Below are 20,430 nucleotides of genomic sequence, written 5' to 3' on the forward strand. Positions count from 1 at the left end.
CAGCATTTAGACGAAAGAGGGGCAATTTCAAAATGGTTAACCGTCATTGTTCTGTTCCTGAATGCAAATCGGACTCGTGGAACTATAAGAGTATGAGAAATATCTGTGGGTGAGAGGTGGCGGGATCATAACATTTCCTGTTATTACATTCGAGCGTCGGCCGTGGATATAACACACACTCGCACGCATACACACACAGATGCTTCAACTTTTATCAATAGAAACAAAAATCTTGTCTGATTTATCTTGTGGCCCAGAACCAAACAAAGTTTATTTATATTTATAATGGCCCTCACAGCTCCCATAGCTCCAACCTCCCAACACGATTTATAGTAAATGTCATCATTTTAAACTTGTTCTGTACATTCACAAGCCCCAGATATGCTCTTCCCATCGGTGTTCAGAAGCACCTAATCCAGATGCACAGTCCATTCGCTGGTAACGATCCATCGGGGGTTGTGTAACACATGTCCCTCCCCTTGGATCTTCCACCAACCCACCTGGTTGGGAGTTTGCAGTACAAGCAGGTGCCCGTTCAGTGAGCTGAGGAAGTTTTCAAAGTATACATTGTGCAGAGGCATAACCCTTTCTCTCAGGCACTTTTGCAAATATTTTTGGCTTCTTTCAGAAGCTTTGTGAGCCGTTTAATGGTACAATCCTTATCCCGGACACACAATGTATTTTATTTTGCCTCGAACTCTGCAGCTTCCTGGGGTTTCTGCACATGCACACTGACTATTTTGTGGGTGAATTACGTCATTTTGAAAGTCACGTATTTCAGGCATACGCTACTCCTGAATGAGCCAATGCTGTGCATTTGAATACAGTGCTGTTGAGGTTGTTTTTTTTCACCTGATGGGAGTGTTTTGTACAGCTTGCAAAGTGAAAATTTAGTTTGCTCTTCACTTGGTAAATTTACAATTGTTTGCATTATTCAAATTGATGAAATTAAACATTCATGTATTCAGAAATCTTGTGCTAATCCTTTGTTTTCTGCCTTTTCAGGGATACAATGATCTACGAAAAAGGTTTGACTCATTTGGGGTCGAGGATTATGAGGCACAATGACATTTTGTCCTTATCATTTAACATTTTTGGATATTTTAAATCACCATCTTTTACTTGTTTCTGTTTCACAAAAAAATGAAATTCACAAGTGTCTCACTTAGTTCCCATGATGTTTTTTGTCCCATTTACCTGAGTGTACTAAGACAGCTAGATTAAAATAACCTTTCTGTCCTTTAACTTCCAGTGACTGTTGAAACAAAATCCCTGATTTATATATTTATTTAACATGTTGATTTTTTTTTTTCATAAAAGTCCTGCGAACTGAAGTGTGAAAGTCAAAGCAGGTCACATTTTATAAACCGCGAGTACGCGGGGTCGGTGAATGTCGGGGTTCCACGGTATTTGATATGGAGAAAGTATTATTTGACCATCATTCTCTCCCAAACAAACTGCTGCTCTTCTTGATGTATTGCTTTTGTTTTTACTTCCAAGGCTCAAGTCCATATCAGACTTTAAATTCATGAAGAGGGCAACACCTTCAATGCTGGACTTCTCGAAGGAGGAGAAGAACCTGGACTCACTCATTGAGTTAAATAAGGACTTGCTGAAAAAGATAGAGAGTGAGTGACATTACTACAATAATTTTTATGAGGAAAAGTAGAAGAGAAGGCAAAATGTGACCCAAGAGAGGAGGTAATTTTTGTGACATCGCTTGTAATTTTTGTTCGTCTTTACTCATTTCCACAGATGAGCCAGTGGAGCAGCTAGAATTGGCTAATCTGGATCAGAACAGCATGCGGATTCTTTGTAAGTGAAGAGAAATTTTGAGGGAGCATGGTAATCGTAAAAATTAGATCATAATTGTACATATTGTTATCCTCTCCATTTTTAGCTCACCCGGAACGTAGTTCTGGGGAGCTGATGCGATCGAGCAATGTCTGCAGGTGAGTGAGTGAGTGAGTCAGTCAGTCAATAAGTCAGTCCATCAACACTTCAGTCATTATCGCTTGAACCAAGCACACGATTTTGATTAAACTTGGCCACAAGCTTCTTATCTGTTGCCTAATGAAGGTATATTGACCGCATCAAAAGCTGTGCTCGTTATGGGGGTCTATAGGGGGGGATGACCCCCCAAAATAGGTATTTGTTGTCTCCTCCAAAACTACACACTCAATTTCGATCAAACTTGACAGCAACATTCATCACCTATGATGGACTAAAGTTTATCGATCACAACAAAATCTGTGCTCATTTAAGGGGTCTACGGGGGGGGGGAGGGGTGATCCCCTCCTAAAAAAATAGGTATTTGCTCTCGTCTCCGAAACTACACGCACTACTTTGAAATTTCACCACAAGTGTATTGACTGCTTCAAAATCTGCACTCATTAAAGGGGTCGACAGGAAGGTTTTGACCCCCAAAAATAAGTATTTGCTCTCTTCTCTGAAATGACTTTGATGAAACTTCACCACAACCTTCATCACCTATGATGTACTAAAGTTTATTGTCTGCATTAAAATCTGTGCTCATCAAGGTGGTCTTTGTGGAGGGAGGTGTGTGGTGTGTGTGTGTGTGGGGGGGGTTGACCCCACAAAATAGATATTTGTTCTTTTCTTGGAAACTACACACAGAATTTTGATGAAACTTAACTACAACCTTCATCACCAGCGATGTCGCAACGTTTATCGACCGCATAGAAATCTGAGCTCATTAAGGAGGTCGAGGGGGTGTTTTTGACCCCCCCCAAAAATAGGTATTTCCTCTCTTCTCCAAACTCCATACACTATTTCAATGAAACTTGACCACAACCTTCATCACCCGTCATGTACCTAAGTTTGTTCAAGGCATCAAAAAATTTCAGATCTGCACTCATTAAGGGGGTCTATGGGGGAGGGGGGTTGGCCCCCAAAATAGGTATTTGCTCTTTTCCCTGAAACAACACATGATTTCGATAAAACTTAACCACAGCCTTCATTACCCATGATATACCAAAGTTTATTGTCTGCATAAAAATCTGCACTCATAAAGGGGGTCAACGGGAGGATTTTTGACACCCCCTCCACCCCCATAATTGGTATTTGCTCTCTTCTTCGAACAACACACAAATTCAATGAAACCTCACCACAACCTTCATCACCCTTGATGTACCGAAGTTTGTTCACGACATCAAAAATATTCAGGTCCTAAGGAAGTCTGCAGGGGGTTTGAGTGACTTGCTCCTGATCCAGGTGACCATCAGGACAGGTGGTACTATGTTTCATATAATAATGTTTCAAAATTATTCTGTCCATTCTTTAATTTTTTTTTTCTATTTTCCTCATATTGTTTAAGCCTGGTGTTTGCTTAATGGTTCAGGTGGCCATGGCTTAAGATCCTAGGATCTTGAGTTCAAGCCTCTGGCCTCCATTGAATTAGCACCAGGTGAGTTGACTCAGCTTATCATCCTTCTGAGGTTGGCAAAATGAGTATCAGGTAGCTGGTAACAGGAGCATTGCATCAGTGGCACAGCTACACCCCCAAAAATTGATGCAAACAAGCAGCGACAGGCTACATATGAATAACTAAATAATAGTTTCACTCTTCTGCTTATTTCCTTTCCACCCCAATTTGCTTTCCTGTGATATTCTTACGAATTTGGAAGCTTACTGCATAAAACAGCCAGGTCCCAAAGATCAGTTATATCGGCAAGTATGTGTTTGTAGTCAGGGTCCCGTCCATTTGTTTAATGGGTGATTAAATGTTAGTGCGCTGTGGAGTTATTTTGATAGCCAGGGTTTTCTTTTACATTTTCAACTACAACAAAAACAACACCTTTGCCTCGCTCCACCCTGACGCCATAACGCTCGCGGTGGGCAGAGTTCAATGAAGGACTTTGGCGTCTCTCTCGACCAATCGGAGAGATGCGAGCGAGTTTGCCGTCGTTTGGCCAATGGGAGCCAACGCAGGACAATATTACTCATGTTCCTGTTTGAGGGGTGGTCCGCCGAGACGCCTGCCATGCCCCCCCCCCCCAGTCCAATCAGCAGACCTGGCACCCCTTTTGGCCAATCACAGGGGCAATGAGCGGATCGCGCACCAAAACCGTCCAGTAAGGGGGTGGGGGGTGGGGCGGGTTACAAGAGGGAGTCCCCTTCCCCCTGGACGGGGAGTGAATAATTGATCGGCACGATCTGACTGGGGGCAGTTGGGGTTTGCCTGCCGGATCGTCTTGGATCGCCTCGCCTTGCCTGCTGGCGCTCGCTGCCTTGTCCGCCCTCGCGCTGGTTGGCGTCCGTCCTTCATCCTCCGTCCTTGGTACTTGGAGTGGCATTGTTGTTGCGGGTTCGAGTCCCGCCGATCCAGAACGTCGAAGACCACACGAGGTGGACAGGTCCAAGATAGCTCTGGTCTCCAGCCCACCCTTTGCTCGAGCTGGAAGCCTTCAATAAAGACCCGACGAGGTCCATTTCTGGGTATCTGTGTGTGCGTGTGTGTGTCCGTGGGCCCCGTCTATAAGTAAAACTGTTAAGTGCCTGTGTTCCTTGTACATTATTTGCCTTGCTATAGTCGGATAACTCTGCCCTTACGTGCTCCCCTCGTTCCCCAATTATTGTTGTAAATAAATTCCCCTCTTGTTGAATGTCCCAGCTCGTCCTTGTCCTTTCTACCATTGGTTTGCCGCGCTGCAAACGGGAATTAGGAGGCCTCATTGCTGCCGTAATCGTGCAATCGGCCCAGCAGGATTCTGGTACTCTCCGCTCGGGGTACGACTCTGATCCGGCTCGGTAACGGCCCAGATCGTGCAGATCCTGCCGAGGATGAATTTCCCTGGTAGTTTGGATGAAGTGGGTATTATTTAGGTATTTTGAAATTGGCAATTAACCCTATCCCATGTGGTCGACCTATTGGCGATCTTCGGTCCGATAAAGGACCCGTGACCTTTCAGATTTATCTGAAAGGTATGACCTAAATTCCGGGTGTTCGGTGGAGCTGACTCTACTGCTCCATCTAGCGGTCGTGCTCACCACTGAAACCCGGCATCACAACACTATTTATTGTCTTTGTCTGTTCTCGACTCTGATCCATCATGTATGACTCTAAAACTGTACACAGTTTTACCTATGCTGTTTCAAACTTTCTCTTTTGTCGCTTTCTCATAAGGTAGTTTAGCTGAAAAAAAAAAGTTTACCTACTAACAATGTATCCTCATGAACTATCCCTTATTATTCTCTTTGCCGTACTTTCCATTTTCCCAAATGCCCTCTTAATCTTGCTTTCTTTACCCCTTGCCTGTGTTTCTCTTTCTCACCCTTTCCCACGACTTCACTTGTTTGTAATTTTTTGAACTATTTCATTTTTATGCCTCTGCAGGTGAAGGCTGGAGGCATTGAGTTTTTGGGCTGTCTGTCTGTCCGTTATAAATTTTTACCATGATAGCTTGTGAACTACTGTTTAAAAGAGATTTCAAGCAAACTTGGCACTAGTATGGGGATAATACTGTTACGAATTTGGAAGCTTACTGCACTCAGCATTCAGGTCCTTATAGAACAGTTATATCAGTAAGTGTGTGTTTATAGATAGAACCCGTCCCTAGACTAATGGGAATTAAATGTTCATGCGCTGCAGAGTTATTTTGATAGTCAGGGTTTTCTTTTACATTTTTAACGACGTCACCTGCCTTCGCTTCCTTCCACCATCCTCCACCAGCACCATTGCACGCGTGCGTGTCAGCACGTACGTGGGCGGAGTCCAATGTGCCAGGCGGGGTTTCTTTGGGCATTGGCGGGTTGGACTTCACTCCAAATACGGGCATGGCGCCCCTCTCAGCCAATCGGAGGGTGCGAGCACGTCCGTCGCCTATCGGCCAGTGGGGAGCCAGCGCAACATATTGCTGTTGGACTTCCTGGTCAAGGGGTGGAGACATGAGTACCTCCCCCAATCAATCTCAGACGGCTGAGAGATCGCCCGACACGCCTGTCCAATGAGGTCAGAATGACGCGGGATGGATCCCTCCCACCTGTGAAGAGGGAGGGATAATTGTGTGGGGGCGATCGGGTGAGTCGGTCGGTCTTCCTGCCTGCGAGCCAGTGGCTTCCCGCATGTGGATCGCCTGCCTACGAGCCGGAGGAGGATCGCTTGCTTTGCCTGCCTTGTCGCCTGTTTCGCCGGAGGAGCGTGCCAGCGCCCGACGCTACCCTCCGACCTGGTGCTTGGAGCAGCATCGAGTTGCGGGTTCGAGACCCGCCAATCCAGGACGCCGAAGACCACACGAGGCAGGAAGGTCCGAGATAGCTCTGGTTTCCAGCTCATCTTCCCTCGAGCTGGGAATCTTCAATAAAGGCCGCGGCCATAATTTCTTTTAGGTATTTGTGTGTGCGTGTGTGTCCTTGGGCCCCGTCTATAAGTAGAAACTGTTAAGTTCCTGTGTTCGCTTCTACGTTGACTGCATTTCTTACAGTCGGATAACTCTGCTCTTTGTATGTTCCCTTCCCCCGCCCCCCCCCCCATTTAAAATAAATCCCCTGTTAAATGTTTCAGCTCGTTTCTGTGTTTTCTTTATTGGTTTAGCACGGTGCGTGTTGGGAAATTGGGAAGAGGCAAATTGTGCATTTGGACCGATCGACCTTGGTAACCATCCGCACGGGTTACGCACGGTTCGAGCATGCTAACGGCTCATTCTGCTCGAGCTCCACCGAGGGTGAATTTCCCCGGTAGTTTGGACGACGTGGGTATTTAGGGAAATTGAAATTGGCAATCGACCCTATCCCACGCGGTCAACCTATTGGCAATCTTCGGTCCGATAAGGGACCCGTCGGCTCCGGAGTTATCCGGGGTGACGACTTATAAATTCCGGGTGTTCGGTGGAGCCGACTCTACTGCTCCATCTAGCGGTCGTGCTCGCCGCCGACACCCAGCCCCACAACAATACAAGGATGAACTGATTCGATGTTTAGTTAAACAGGTGAAAGTCATATGCCCTTTGAAAATCATTTTGCAGACCATAACTCGAGTTAATGCGACGTTTATTTTTAATGCGACCTTATAAGATCAAACGTAACAGTGGGTTGACATCTCATGCTGGTGGAGGCATGTCCATAAACACATTCACATCAGTTTCTATTTTCTAGTTTGTTCCTTTACTGACCTCCACTTCCTCAAAGTTGCAAACTTATTTTTTGTCCTCAGAATGAAGATGATTTAAGTGGCAAGTGGTAAAATCAAATTCTTCATTCCCTTTCTCTTGTTAATTTTGTTTTAACAAAGTATTCATCCCTCGTGATGAAAAGTTTATGTTAATCTTTCAATCTAAATTATTTCATGGACATTAAAAAGGTTAATTGTGTTGCACTCAAAAAATCCAGCCCTTGAAATCTTAGACAAATTGCTCATCCTGTTTGCCAAAAAGTGACTAGGTTGGCCACTTTGGCCTCAAAACAGTCTCCGAGGCTGCAGCCACATAGTCCATGTTGGTTCACATGCAAAGTTGTATCTGTACCCCAAGTATGGAGTTTGTAGCTTTAAAGATGTGGCTGTGCATGAAAGAGATATATATATATATATATATATATATATATATATATATATATATATATATATATATATATATATATATATATATATATATATATATATATATATATATATATATATATATATATATATATATATATATATATATATATATATATATATATATATATAGAGATACATATATATATATATATATATATATATATATATATATATATATATATATAGAGATACATATATATATATATATATATATATATATATATAGAGATACATATATATATATATATATATATATATATATATATATATATATATATATATATATATATATATAGAGATATATATATATATATATATATATATATATATATATATATATATATATATATATATATATATATATATATATATATATATATATATATATATATATATATATATATATATATATATATATATATATATATATATATATATATATATATATATATATATATAGAGATATATAATGTTTGTATTATACGAACGAAAGTACTTGGCGTTGCCAGGGAATGCTGGGTCCCTCCTCCCACATCAACCCCCCTAACTCCAGACTCCCACCTCCCCCTTCCCCTGCCTCCAAAAACCCCACTCCTCCCTCTTCCCCGCCTCCAACCTACCCTTTTCCCACCCTCATCCCACTCCTCATACCCCACCCCACCTTCCTCCTTCACTACCCTTCTCCTACCCCAACCCATCCTTTTATTATTCTTCCAAAGCAGAAGCCCATTAGGACACAGAAGCAGCACTCAAAATAATGGCTAGTAATATTTATTGAAGCAATAAAAGCACATAGAAAGACCACACAAAGAACAACAACAATTAAGTGCAATAAAATTTCCCTTTCCACGTGTTCTACTTCATTTTACATTGCCAGTGATCCTCATAGATGGGTATGCAACATTATGTTTGTGAAGTACAACATGTCTTTTAATGACACCCATAAGCGAAGTGATGGAGGCTCGCCTTGTAAGTAAAGATCCATGAGAAAATGACTGTTTAGAAGGTTAAAAAGAAAATGACAAACAGAGGATAACCATTAGGAGCTCCAAGCTCCTAATGAAATAACTTCCTAAATGAAAGCAGATCACACAAAAAGGTGCAAACAAACGAACATCAAAGAATACCACCAAAGTTGAGCAACAGTCATCGTAAATATTTAAGCAAAACAAAAGGGAAGAGAATGGTGAAACCGGGGTATGTTCTATGACCAATCAGCTTGTAGAGCGTTCACAAAGTGGCTTAAGCACTCCATTGAAACGGTTGATAAGGAACGGCTGGCTTGGCACGCGACAGCAAGCTGTTTGGGAATGGAACACACCTCTCAAGTGTGTTTTGATCCATTGGTTTTCTTGAGCACATTTATTTTCCTGATAATTCGAATTACTCTATGTATAACCTTCATTTATCATATTTAACTTCAAATTATTAATTAAATTTCACATTTAATACTATAGAATTCAATTCTTTATATGTATTTTCTGTCATTTGCCTGGACCTAGAGGCTGAGGTTCTGTCTCTGTACTGTATTTGCAGACGGACGATCACCAAGTATGGATCTAAACTCTGCACATCCACGGATATTGATATCCCAGGACCTCACGACAGCAATGCAAACCTCGACTGTACATCCGTACCCAGAACACCCTGATCGGTTTGATTCTTGGGATCAAGTTCTTTCCTCTGAGAGTTTCTCCTCAGGCCGTCATTACTGGGAGGTCGATGTGAGTTTGAGTCGTTGGTTCAGAATCGGAGTCGCTTTAAACTCGATGGGGCGGAAAAGGGGAGGTAATGAGAGTGGGTTGGGAAGGAATCCCAAGTCATGGTGTGTACGAAAATTTAACAACAAATACACAGCATTTCACAATGACCATGAAACGCCCCTATCTCTGTCGGGGGATCCTGAACGGTTTGGGTTCTTGTTGGATTGCGAGGTGGGAGAGTTGAGGTGTTTTGCGGACTCGCAGTTCCTGCACGTGTTCAGGGCGAACTTCATGGACCCCGTTAAACCTGCTATCGGGATTGGTTCTGGTAAATATCTGGTGTCTGGTTTTTGGAGCGTTGGTTCTGGTTCTGTGCGGTTCTGCTCATTGTGACGATTTTGTTCATGCCATTTGTTTGTGATCAATGAAAGTTAATTTCACGAGACGTACACCGTGAAGGTTATATTTGGGGTTCAAATCGAAATAATTTACTTTTGCATGAGGATATGATTACTGATAATGATGTTATTAAAAGGTTATAAAATAAATAAGTTCATTGTTGATTTTACCTGATCTGAAATCGATTTGAATTCAAACTCTTCACTCCCAACAACAAGGGAAATTCTTCCTCCTCTTTAAAAGTGCCGTGACTTTCATTGAAGGAGAAATAATTAATTAGCTTTACTTATTCCTGGTGGACAAGTGAGGGTACTGGTGTGTGTCTGTCGTTCTAGCTGTGTCTCTATCTGCCAAATACAGTGTAGTGCCCCCAGGCATCCTAGTTCAATATGGTGTCTCCTGGCAGTCTAGTACTAGTTCAATATTGTGTCCCCTGGTGGCCGAGTTGAATATGGTTTCTTCAGTCAACCAACCTCAATATTGTACCCCAGGGTAGCCAACCTCAACATTTCACCCCTGGGTGGACGATTTAAATATTGCGCTCCCAGAGAGCCGACTTCAATATTGCACCCTAAGCGGCCTGAAGCATATTTCCACAATTTTTTCTGGTGTAACCATAACATTTTTACATCCAACATGACCAAAAGTTGATTTTTGTTCACGACCACCTTTTACATTCTTATCCATTGACATCTCTTGTGTCCATCTTTCCTTCCTCACCCCAGTTGTTATGCACTTTCGCCACTGTAACATCGAGCTGCCTTGAAATCAAAGCGCAAACGCAGACAATCCATCTGTCATGTCCATTACGTGGTCACATTGCAAAACACCATTCTTCTCTCATAGGTGGCCAGGCTAATGGTCTTGTACACTTCTGCTTGAGATGTACTTTCGCAAACCGACGGTCTGTCTGGCATCACAACAACGTGAGACAAATGCAATCCCGATTCCTATTTCAGGTGTCCACTATGCCCAAGTTTGATCTCCCATGCATGGACAGAACATCTGACATCAACGATCATTCGCCAGGGCAATGGGTAGGCAAACATGGATTATGTCAGGCCAGAGAATGTCAGCCTCTATTTCGCTCGTCCACTTACCCTCAGTCTATTATCACATGTTCCAGACTCTTTGGTTCACTTTGATATAATCCATCCGAAGGTTCACCGATGGATACCTTGTTATGGCTTTTATCTCCTTTGAGATTACCAACTGGCGCACTTTCCTCACACATTCACACCTGAGCAGGTTTTCATATGCGAGTCTGGTGCACTCATCGATGCACCCATTGGTGATAGTGACAGATGAGAATGATTGGAGGTGAGTAGTGATTCTGTATTTTTGGAGTTTCATCATAAGGGGATTGATGGTGGACTGTGTGCACCCTGTAGAAACCTGGGGGAGGACAAAGCATAGAAAGAGCAGAGGGTGCAAGACCAGAAAGAAGGTGGTAGAAAACAGATACCACTGACCTCTGTGCGTTGGTAAAGAGAGAGGCTCCTAGACTCAGCTTCATTGCAGGATATTCCAAGGATCTTGAGAGCCTTGGTTTCCATGGCGTCAAGCTGAGAAAGGTATGAGACAGGAGTTCCAGTCCAGAGAGGAGACCAATATTCCATCAAGCTGCAGATGAAGGCCTTGAAGGTGGATAAGAGTTCAGGTGTGCAAAAGAAGGACTTTGCATGACAGAAGATGCCCAATCGACAGCTGGCTTTGGAAGCCAACTCTGAAATGTGGTTTGCCCATGAAACATCATGGCTGATAGTGAGACCCAAGAGTTTGAATGACAACTTCTTGAAGAGGATTGTGAAGAAAGTAAATGGGAGGGTTTACAAGATGGTCCTTTCGGAGTGAGAGCGTACGATTTGTCAGGATTGAAAGACATATTCCAAGTGTATGACCAGATTGTGATTCTGTTGAGGTCTGAAATGAGGGAAGAGGCTGCGATCTGCCTATCTGAAGGATGAGTGATGTCATGGCAGAGGGTGGAGTCGGTAGCAAATAGATAAGATTTTCTGGAGTGTCAGAGATCAGGAAGATTATTAATGAAGATCAGTAATAGGACTGGGGCTATAACACTGCCTTGGGGCACTTCAGCATTGTCAGGGAGAGGGGATGAAACGATTCCTGTGAGAGCCACATGTTGGTTCCGAGAGTGGAGGAAGATTGGAATCTCTGTGCTGGGCGAGTGACGTGCCCAGGCAAATTGTCTGGCCGAGCAATCAGTGTCCCGTGTTGCCGAACTTTTAGTGGTTTATGACTGCGCCAATTATCTCGAACAGATTTCCCACTTGGATATCAGATTGCACCATTGTCAGCAAGCAAGATGAGTCAAGACCAAGTCAGGTTCAACAATTATTTTTGTGTGGTGTAAAAGAAAGGAACAAGAGTCCATACATACAGACAGCAATCACAATTCAATAATAAGAACTGATACCCCAATATTACCCACTGCACTACCCAATGTGCATTGCTTGGGAAATGTCAAGATCTTTGACCTTGATTTCGCAGATGATGCAATCATCCTTGTAGAGATGCTGGATATCCTTTTTCAGGGCCCTCGAGGCACTGAATGAGGAACCTGAACCACTGGGATTACGGGTTTCCTGGGTCAAAACGAATATCCAGGTTTTCAATTACATCTTGGTTGCTGCCATCTTGTTGGTACCAGTTTGTGGTGAGGATGTTGAGATCACAGAGCGATTCACTTACCTTGGCAGTGATATTCATGTCTCCACATATTGTGAGCCAGAGGTCAATAGTCATCTGGGTCAGGCCTGAGGAGTCATAGATTCACTGGATCATGGGGTGTGGCGCTGTCGCTACCTATGCAGGAGGATGACGTTTGAGTCTTCATGTCCAGTCTTGCTCTATGGATGTGAAACTTGGACTCTGACAAAGGAACTGAGATGAAGACTTAACTCCTTCGGTACCAAGTCTCTTCGGAGAATCCTTGGCTATCGCCGGTCAGATTTTGTGTCCAAAAAGCAGTTGCTGAGAGAGACTCAAATTAGATTTGTTACTTGGATCGACTGTGAGTGTCAGCTGCGGCTGTATGGACATGTGACTCATTTTTCTGACACTAATCCTGCTCACCAGATTCTCTCAGCAAGGGAGCCTTGTGAGTGGAGAAGGCCATTGGGCCGACCACGTTGCAGAAAATTGATCAGCATCTCAAGGAGATGGGAATGGGCCAGGCATCTGCCTGGGGATGGCCATACGGAGACTCCTGGACTACCAATGGAAAGTGGACACAGCGACGCGCTGCTCCGGTGCATGCTCCCATACCCAACCTAACTACCCAATATGCCCCACACAACAAATCATCAATAGCAGCAAGTCCTTAATGAGGCAAGAGCAATGATGGCAATGTCTGGTCCTGGGATAGAGCTCCAAAAGCTGCATGAAAGAGGAGGGACAAACCCCAGTTGGAGGGGCATGTCACAGGTAGGACAATGCAGGGCTTAGCTCCTCATGCAGGCTACTCATCACAGTGCAGCCTTCCATGTCTGAAAGCTCGGAGTTCTCCTCGGTACTTTCTGGTCACCGCCCATGTCTTTACAACGTTCCACACCGGCGTCACAGATGACTTCATGCCCCGAGCCCCGACCATGTGACGGTGACAATTCAGAGCTGGATCGGGATTTGAACTCTGGCTTGACAGAGAGGCATTAAGTGTGAATAACTGCAGGCCATCCGCAGAGATACTTTCATTATGATAATCGCACAAAAGTGAAATAACTGTTTGTTTTTTTAATGCGTAATTTTGGTTTTAGCCAGAATTTTTGCACCCATAAACACATCCCTTTATTTGGGCAGTGTATAATGATGCATTCGGTGCTGAAAATAATAAAAAAAAATAACCCGATGTATACAGATGAAACAAAAACATGTGTAGGCTTATGTGCATATATAATACATCATGGTTATTATACCTGGGATCATTCCAATTGCACTGGGCCATGGACTAACATCCAGGCCTAAGACCTGCTGATCTGTGCTGCTTCATGTAATGGCAGTGCATGATTTTATTGGGTGGAGTCAGGCCAGTTGAACACTGACCTATTCATAATATGGAATATTTTCCAAGTCTCAAAGGGTATAACTCTTTTTGCACAGAAGAATGGGCAAATATTGCCCAATCAAGGTGTGCAAAGTCGGTAGGTCACCTATCCCAACAGACGTACAGCTGTAATTGCTGTCAAAGGTGCTTCCACCAAGTATCAACTCGGTGGGGGGGGAGGAGGTGGACACTTATCCAACCAAATATTCTAGTTTTGTATTTTTAATCGATTTTCTGAAATTACGTCCAGTGTCATGTGGCATCCAATTTCATTTGTAACACTGTGTGGCACATTACCGAGTATTTCAAAATGATGCAAAAACTGTAACTTCATCATGCTGGAACTTCACGCTGGACTACGTTGTGTGTGTGTGTGTGTGTGACCATTTTGCCTTGTTGTTTCCCTTGGGTCTCGGTGTCAAGAATGTGGACTTGAACATCTGTAAGATCCCTTCCTCGAGAAAATGCCACATACAGTTGGCCATGGGTGAAGACTGCCTGAGATAAGTAAATGCCAACCTTGTCAAATGTCTGGCCTTGTTCATTGTCATCGAGTAAGCTGTGTAGGGGAAACTGGATTCTCTGTAAAGTGAATGGCAAGCTGGTGTCACTCGGGGCAAGCTTTACGTGAGGTCAAGTTTCATTACAATTGTGTGTGTAGTTTTTGAGAAGAGAGCAAATACCTATTTTGGGGGGTAACCCCCTGTCGAACCCCTTAGACCCCGCTTTTTTGAGTACCAAGCTGTTAGGGTTAGGGTTAGGGTTGTGTTCAAGTTTCATCGGAATTGTGTGTGTGTAGTTTCGGAAAAGACAGCAAATCCCTATTTTCGGGGGCAACCCCCCCCCCTTACAACTCCTTAGACCCAGATTTTTTTTTATGTTGTGAACAAACCTTGGTAAGTCACGGATTATGAAGGTTGTAGTGAAGTTTTATTGGAATTGGTTGTGTCGTTTCTGAGAAGAAAGCAAATAACACTTTATGGGGGGGGCAACCCCCCCGTAAACTCCCCCTGCAGACCCCCTAGACACAGATTTTTTTTTAAATGACTTGAACAAACTTTGGTACATCACGCGTGATTAAGGTTGTGGTCAAGCTTCATCAAAATTGTGTGTATAGTTTCTGAGAAGAGAGCAAATGCATATTTTGGGGGGACAAACCCCTTAGACCCCCTGAGGACCCAATTTTTTTCATGGTGTGAGCAAGCTTTGGTACATCATTGGTGATGAAGGTTGTGGTGAAGTTTCATCAAAATTGTTTGTATAGTTTCTGAGAAGAAAGCAAACCCCCCCCCCCCTGCCGTCGACCCCTGACACCCAGATTTTTTTTATGTCATGAACAAACTTTTTGATGCATCATGGGTGATGAAGGTTGAAGTCAAGTTTCATCAGAATTGTGTGCAGTTTCTGAGAAGAAAGCAAATAATTCTTTAGGGGGTGCACCCTCCCCTAAAACTCCCTCTGTCGACCCCCTCAGACCCCAATTTCTTTAATGTCTTAACAAACCTTGGTACATCATGGGTGATGAAGGTTGTGATGAAGTTTCATTTAAATCGTGTGTGTAGTTTCAGAGAAGTTGCAAATGTTTGTAGACAGACGGACGGACGGATGACGCGCCATCCCATAAGCTCCCCAGAATGACGTTCCAAGTGAGCTTTAAAAAAAAAAGGGAAAAGATTTACTCTTCAATATTTTAAGGGTATTTTGCACATTCCAGATGCTTGTGCCACACGGAGCTGGCAGGGTAGCCTGGGTTCGAATCCCGACCCCGATACAAACCGTCATCGTAGTGTTTCACATGCAACGTGAGGCAATACGTGCACGACGTCCATCGGAGAGGCGTTAAACTGGAGGACCTGCCTGCCAGCAGTGGTCATTGGTGAACGTTGAAGACCCCAAGTGGTCTTTCACAAAGAGTAGGTGAGTTATCGTGGGCACACAGAACAAATTACAAATTCCTGCCAAAATCACCTAAATTCGAATGGTGGGGCTGACCAGCCAGTTTGTGCAAGGCTTTGGCCAAAAACGTTTCCTGGCCAACTCCGTAAGGGAGTGGGAATAATTGAAACCTTTAAATAAGTAGTTGTGGTCGTTTTATTAGCTGCTGCTGGTGTCACATACATTTATTAGGTTGTTTAATGTAAAGAAAAAAAAAATGCAACAAAATTAAAGGGCAGAAATGCATTTACCATGTAAAAGGTTCTCCACTAATATTTATACATTGTTATTCAAGACTACAAAAAAAATATAAAATGTGCAATCGAGTGATTAAAAGATAAAATTGGTTTTTCTTCAGTTTTTACAAAACACAGGTAATGATTTATGAATGAACCCTTTTGTCAAGTTGATCTTGATGATGTGTCATGTGACTCAACATGTAATTTTTTGTTTTAGGGAACACATTCAAAAATAAACTTAATAAATAAATAAATATACTATATTATGCGACTGGCTACAGCAACACAGTGTTGGGCCCAGTCCAGTTCCTGTATTTATGACCAGGGGATGAATTAGTCACCTCACATCTATATAACCCAGCAGTGACTCACTGATTGTCTGGAAAACAAATATTGTACTATTATGCAGACAACTCTACATTGTTTCTTAGAGGACCCTATTCCACAGGCAGCAGCTGCATTACTGAGCTGATGGAGAATTGATTAGATGCTACTCTGATAATTGGAACATGTCCTTCAATCCTGGCATATATCACAGTCTCACCCTCTCATTGTGGAAGGATCGTCGACCAAACCCACCAATCCATTTCCTTGGTCATCTATCGGAAGATTATCAGTCTCTTGAACTTCTCGGCCTCAAAACCAGCCATGACTTCTCCTGGGCTGACCTCTAAAGACAGTCACATTGCAAGCAGGTCAGTGGTCTCTGTCGTCTACCGCCTCCCTTTATGGTCTTGCACCCTCTGTTCTCTCCGTGCTTTGTCCCCACCCCTCGCCCCTGCCCCCAAGGTTTCTGCATGGCGCACTTGGTCCACCATCAGCCCCCTTACTCGAACCTCCACCCATTAGTTCCTTTTTTTTCTGCCTATGGAACCAACTTCCACATCCTCTTCAATCTCACCTCTCGGTCTCACTGTTCCCAACATTCTCAAGAAAGCTGTTCACCACCATCTCAGATCATCCCCCACCCAAAAACAATGATCTTTTCTACCCCTATTTACCATCCTCAGGCCCACCTCTTTCCAAATTTCAAGTTATATCTTCCTGAGGGTTTGCTACTGTATTCATCTGGTTGACCCCATGTGTCATCTCCGAGCCCTCATTCTTCCCCACGTACCTTATTTCTCCAGGCCTCCCTCTATTCTGTCCACTCTCCCCTCTCTTTCTACTGTTCCTGTTCTTTTACTCCCTTATCCATTCTATGTTCTCGTTCCTCCACGAGCCTCAACTTTGTATACAAAAAAGCCACAGATTGGGCATCCTCCATCGATCGAAGTCTTTTCTCATATTATCAGAGCTACTTCCAGTCTACAAGGCCTTTGTCCATAGCTCATTGGAGTTCTGCTCTCCTGTATGGGCTCCTGCCCCAGCATCACATCAGGCTCTCCTGTATTCTATGGGATTTAAAGATCTAAAGCTGCTGCCACATCGTAAGCAAGTTGTGGCCTCTGTTTTTTGTTTTATTTTGTTTTTTTTAACCACTTCTCTTCAGCTTTAGCTACCTTTGCCCTCAGCCCTCTGAACATCCCCAACAATTCCAAGATGTTCATGTTCTTCCCTAACACTCTCCTGGTTAAACTTCCAAAATCCAGGCTGAATCCACACCTGAACTCTGTTGCTCGCTTCTCCCATTTGTGGAAATGCTTAGTAATGACTCATTAAAAAATGATGGAATATGTACCAGGCCACCATGGCTTCCATCAACTGGGAATTTTGATTATTTTTTTTTATTTTTTTTTTTACAAACAAGAGGTTCCATCCCATAACAATGAATTACCAGAGGAGGACATAAGCTCATCCCAAAAAACTTGTGGATGCAGTGTGCCTTAACAAAATATGAACGTCATGTCAGTCTTGGCGCAGTACAGGAGAGGAAAGGCTCGGTCCCAAGATCAGAAACTTGATGAATGGCAGATCTCAAGTGCAATGAGCCGGGTCACCTGTAGTGGTGGTGGAACGATGCTGAACGCATGTGAGATCTGATTGGTTGAATGTTCTCACACCTGGACAGAAAACTATGACATTGAGAGAGTGATGCTGGTACAGTATCGTGGAGCAAGATTGAGCCGCAGGAACGATTGTTCGATCTCAACCTCTCATCTCCGAAAGATGAACCACAAAGCACAAAGCGCAGCCTTCTCTGCCAATCCCGAGACATGCCTGATGTCCATCAGTTGGGGTCTTACCTAGTCACTTCGTGTTCAGTCACTCACATCCATGACCACACTGTCACTGGTTTGCTGATTTGACATAACCATTACCATATGACTACTAATCTAATTTACATTTCTCTAACAATATGCACTAAATAATTTTTATGACATAATGATAATAATGATCATCGCCCGAATCACGAGTTTCCTTCATGTAAAATCACACCAGCAAAACGTCATCAACAAGTGCAAGTCAATCAGCAGAAATATCACAATAAATACCTGGTAGTTTCCATTTTCATAACAATGAGTAAAAATTCATTATTCGCTCCAAACTATATTTTCTTGAAAGCGCCAGCACCTGCAAAACGATGACATAATGGGCCATACATTAATCAAATACACTTGAGCATTCACTTGTGTTACCTTGTAGGATAAGGCCTTTCGGCTGGTTTGATGTCATTCCCCAATCCTCCCCATCATCGTTTCACCATCATCTGTCAATATGTCACTCTCTATCCCTCTTGATTATCTTACATACCCCATTAACCCGACATAAACCAACAGTCTTACTTGCAGCTTTATTCCCATCTTCATTCCCTTGATTGTGTCCACTAAACCACAGGAACTCAGTCAACCTCCTAATCTTGTTTCATTCAGTTTACAAATTTCCTTCAACTGCACTTCACAAATGAGTGTGAGTATTGATTTGTTGGGCTTGTAAAGGATGAGTTTCCTGATCTGTTCTTTGCATGATTATCTTAATAGCTGTGGTATATTGGTATGATGGACCAGTATTCAACAATTCTGCATCCACTCATTCATCAATTCTGGTGTGTTTCGTGCATATTTATTTACATTATTTGGTGCCAGCAGGGACCCATGGAAATTCCATGTACATGTAAAATGTGACTTCAAGTCCTCAACTCCTGCCCCCTCCCCCCCACTAAAACTACTCGATCTTTTAAGAAATTTAAACTCAACTTGCCGTTAAATTAGGTGAGACAGCTGCTCTGAAACAGCTTTTCTTCTCTTCCTGTGACTGCATTCCAAAAAGTCCACAACAAGTGTGTGTCCACTCTCAGGAAAGCCAGAAAACACCATCTGTCCAACCTCAAGAATGAACTTTCAAACTTGTTTCCCTCCTCTAAAACCTTGTTAAGTCCATCTCTGGTGTATCCCTCCCTCACTTTCAGTACCCATCCTTCCCTGTCATACCTAACTACTCCTGACCTCTGTGTCTTTTGCACCTGAGAAGGTGGAGAAGGTTCTTTCAAATTTTAACTCTGACTCTGTTGCTGGACTGGATGACATCAGCTCATGCGTCCAAAAATCCTGCTCTGCTGCTCTTTCTCATCCTGTCTGTCTGCTTTTTCACCCTGTTATTTGTGCTTGGTCATCTTCATCTGCTTGGAAATCCACCACAATCACTACATTATATATAATGGTACAAAAACTGATCCACTTAACTGCAGGCATATCAGCTTACTTCCAATCATCAACAAGGTCATGAAATCCATCATCGCAGTTGATATGAAATCCTTCCTTTTCTCCAACAGCCTCATCTCAGATCATCAATTTGGATTCAGACAAGGTCACGCTATCTTGGACATGCTGCTTCTACTCACCCAACAATGGATGGAGGCCCTCAATATCAGACATGAGTGCAGATTAGTCTCTCTGGACATATATCCTGCTTTTGATACAGTCTGGCATCCTGCCTTGCTCTCTAAAAACTGTCTGCCTATAGCATCCAAGGTCAATGCCACACGTGGCTTACTGACTTCCTCTACTCTTGTAGCCAACATGCGGCTCTCAACAGAATCCTTTCATCTCTTCTCCCTGTCAAGACTGGAGTGCTCCAAGGCAGTGTTTTGGGCCCAGTCCTATTCCTGATCATCATCAATGATCTCTCTGAATCTCTGGAAATTCTCTTTATCTATTTTCTGATGACTCCACCCTCTGCCGTGACATTCCTTATTGTTCAGATCAGCAGGTTACAGCCTCTTCTCCCTCTTCAGACCTTCAAAAAATCACAAGCTGGTAAACACTTGGAACATGTCTTTCAATCTTGACAAATCCCACACTCTCACTATCTCTCTCCGAAAGGACCACCTGGTGAACCCCTCCCCCTCCCCCCCAAAAAACTCCTTTCTTACCAATTCTCTTGAGGAAGTTCAGTCATTCAAACTTATGGGTCTCACTATCAGCCGTGACTTTCGTGGGTAAACCACATCTCAAAGTTGGCCTCCAAAGCCACTGGGAATCCTCTGTCATACAAAGTCCTTCCTTGGTGCACCTGAACTCCTATCCACCTCCAATGCCTTCATCTGCAGATTGATGGAGTACTGCTTTCCCCTCTGGGCTGGTTCCCCTGCCT

At 43.3% G+C, this 20,430-nt stretch overlaps 2 protein-coding genes across 14 annotated transcripts in view; one reads left to right on the forward strand and one right to left on the reverse strand.

Annotated features, from left to right (window-relative positions):
• LOC147033327 (tripartite motif-containing protein 14-like) overlaps positions 1-20,430 on the forward strand; it is an 87,320-nt gene that overhangs the window by 25,819 nt on the left and 41,071 nt on the right. For 8 of the 12 annotated variants that reach the window (XM_085871548.1, XM_085871547.1, XM_085871551.1 and 5 more), the window contains 4 exons: positions 1,006-1,028; positions 1,501-1,628; positions 1,756-1,815; positions 9,095-10,128. In XM_085871548.1, coding sequence (XP_085727674.1) covers positions 1,006-1,028; positions 1,501-1,628; positions 1,756-1,815; positions 9,095-9,654 — 771 coding nt within the window. In that variant the 3' untranslated portion in view covers positions 9,655-10,128. Of the gene's footprint in view, positions 1-1,005; positions 1,029-1,500; positions 1,629-1,755; positions 1,816-5,692; positions 6,134-9,094; positions 10,129-20,430 lie in introns of those variants that run through there. The other 4 variants (XR_015055533.1, XR_015055535.1, XR_015055534.1 and 1 more) reach the window with 2 other exon arrangements.
• Positions 15,797-20,430, reverse strand: part of LOC147033328 (uncharacterized) — a 37,395-nt gene continuing 32,761 nt past the window's right edge. For both annotated transcript variants that reach the window (XM_085871560.1, XM_085871559.1), the window contains exon 6: positions 15,797-18,411. In XM_085871560.1, the coding sequence (XP_085727686.1) occupies positions 18,386-18,411 (26 nt within the window). In that variant the 3' untranslated portion in view covers positions 15,797-18,385. The remainder of the gene's footprint in view (positions 18,412-20,430) is intronic.

This window comes from Eptatretus burgeri, chromosome 2 (genome assembly GCF_056783735.1).
Source record: "Eptatretus burgeri isolate ZD-2024b chromosome 2, Ebu_testis_v1, whole genome shotgun sequence".
Taxonomy (NCBI): domain Eukaryota; kingdom Metazoa; phylum Chordata; class Myxini; order Myxiniformes; family Myxinidae; genus Eptatretus; species Eptatretus burgeri.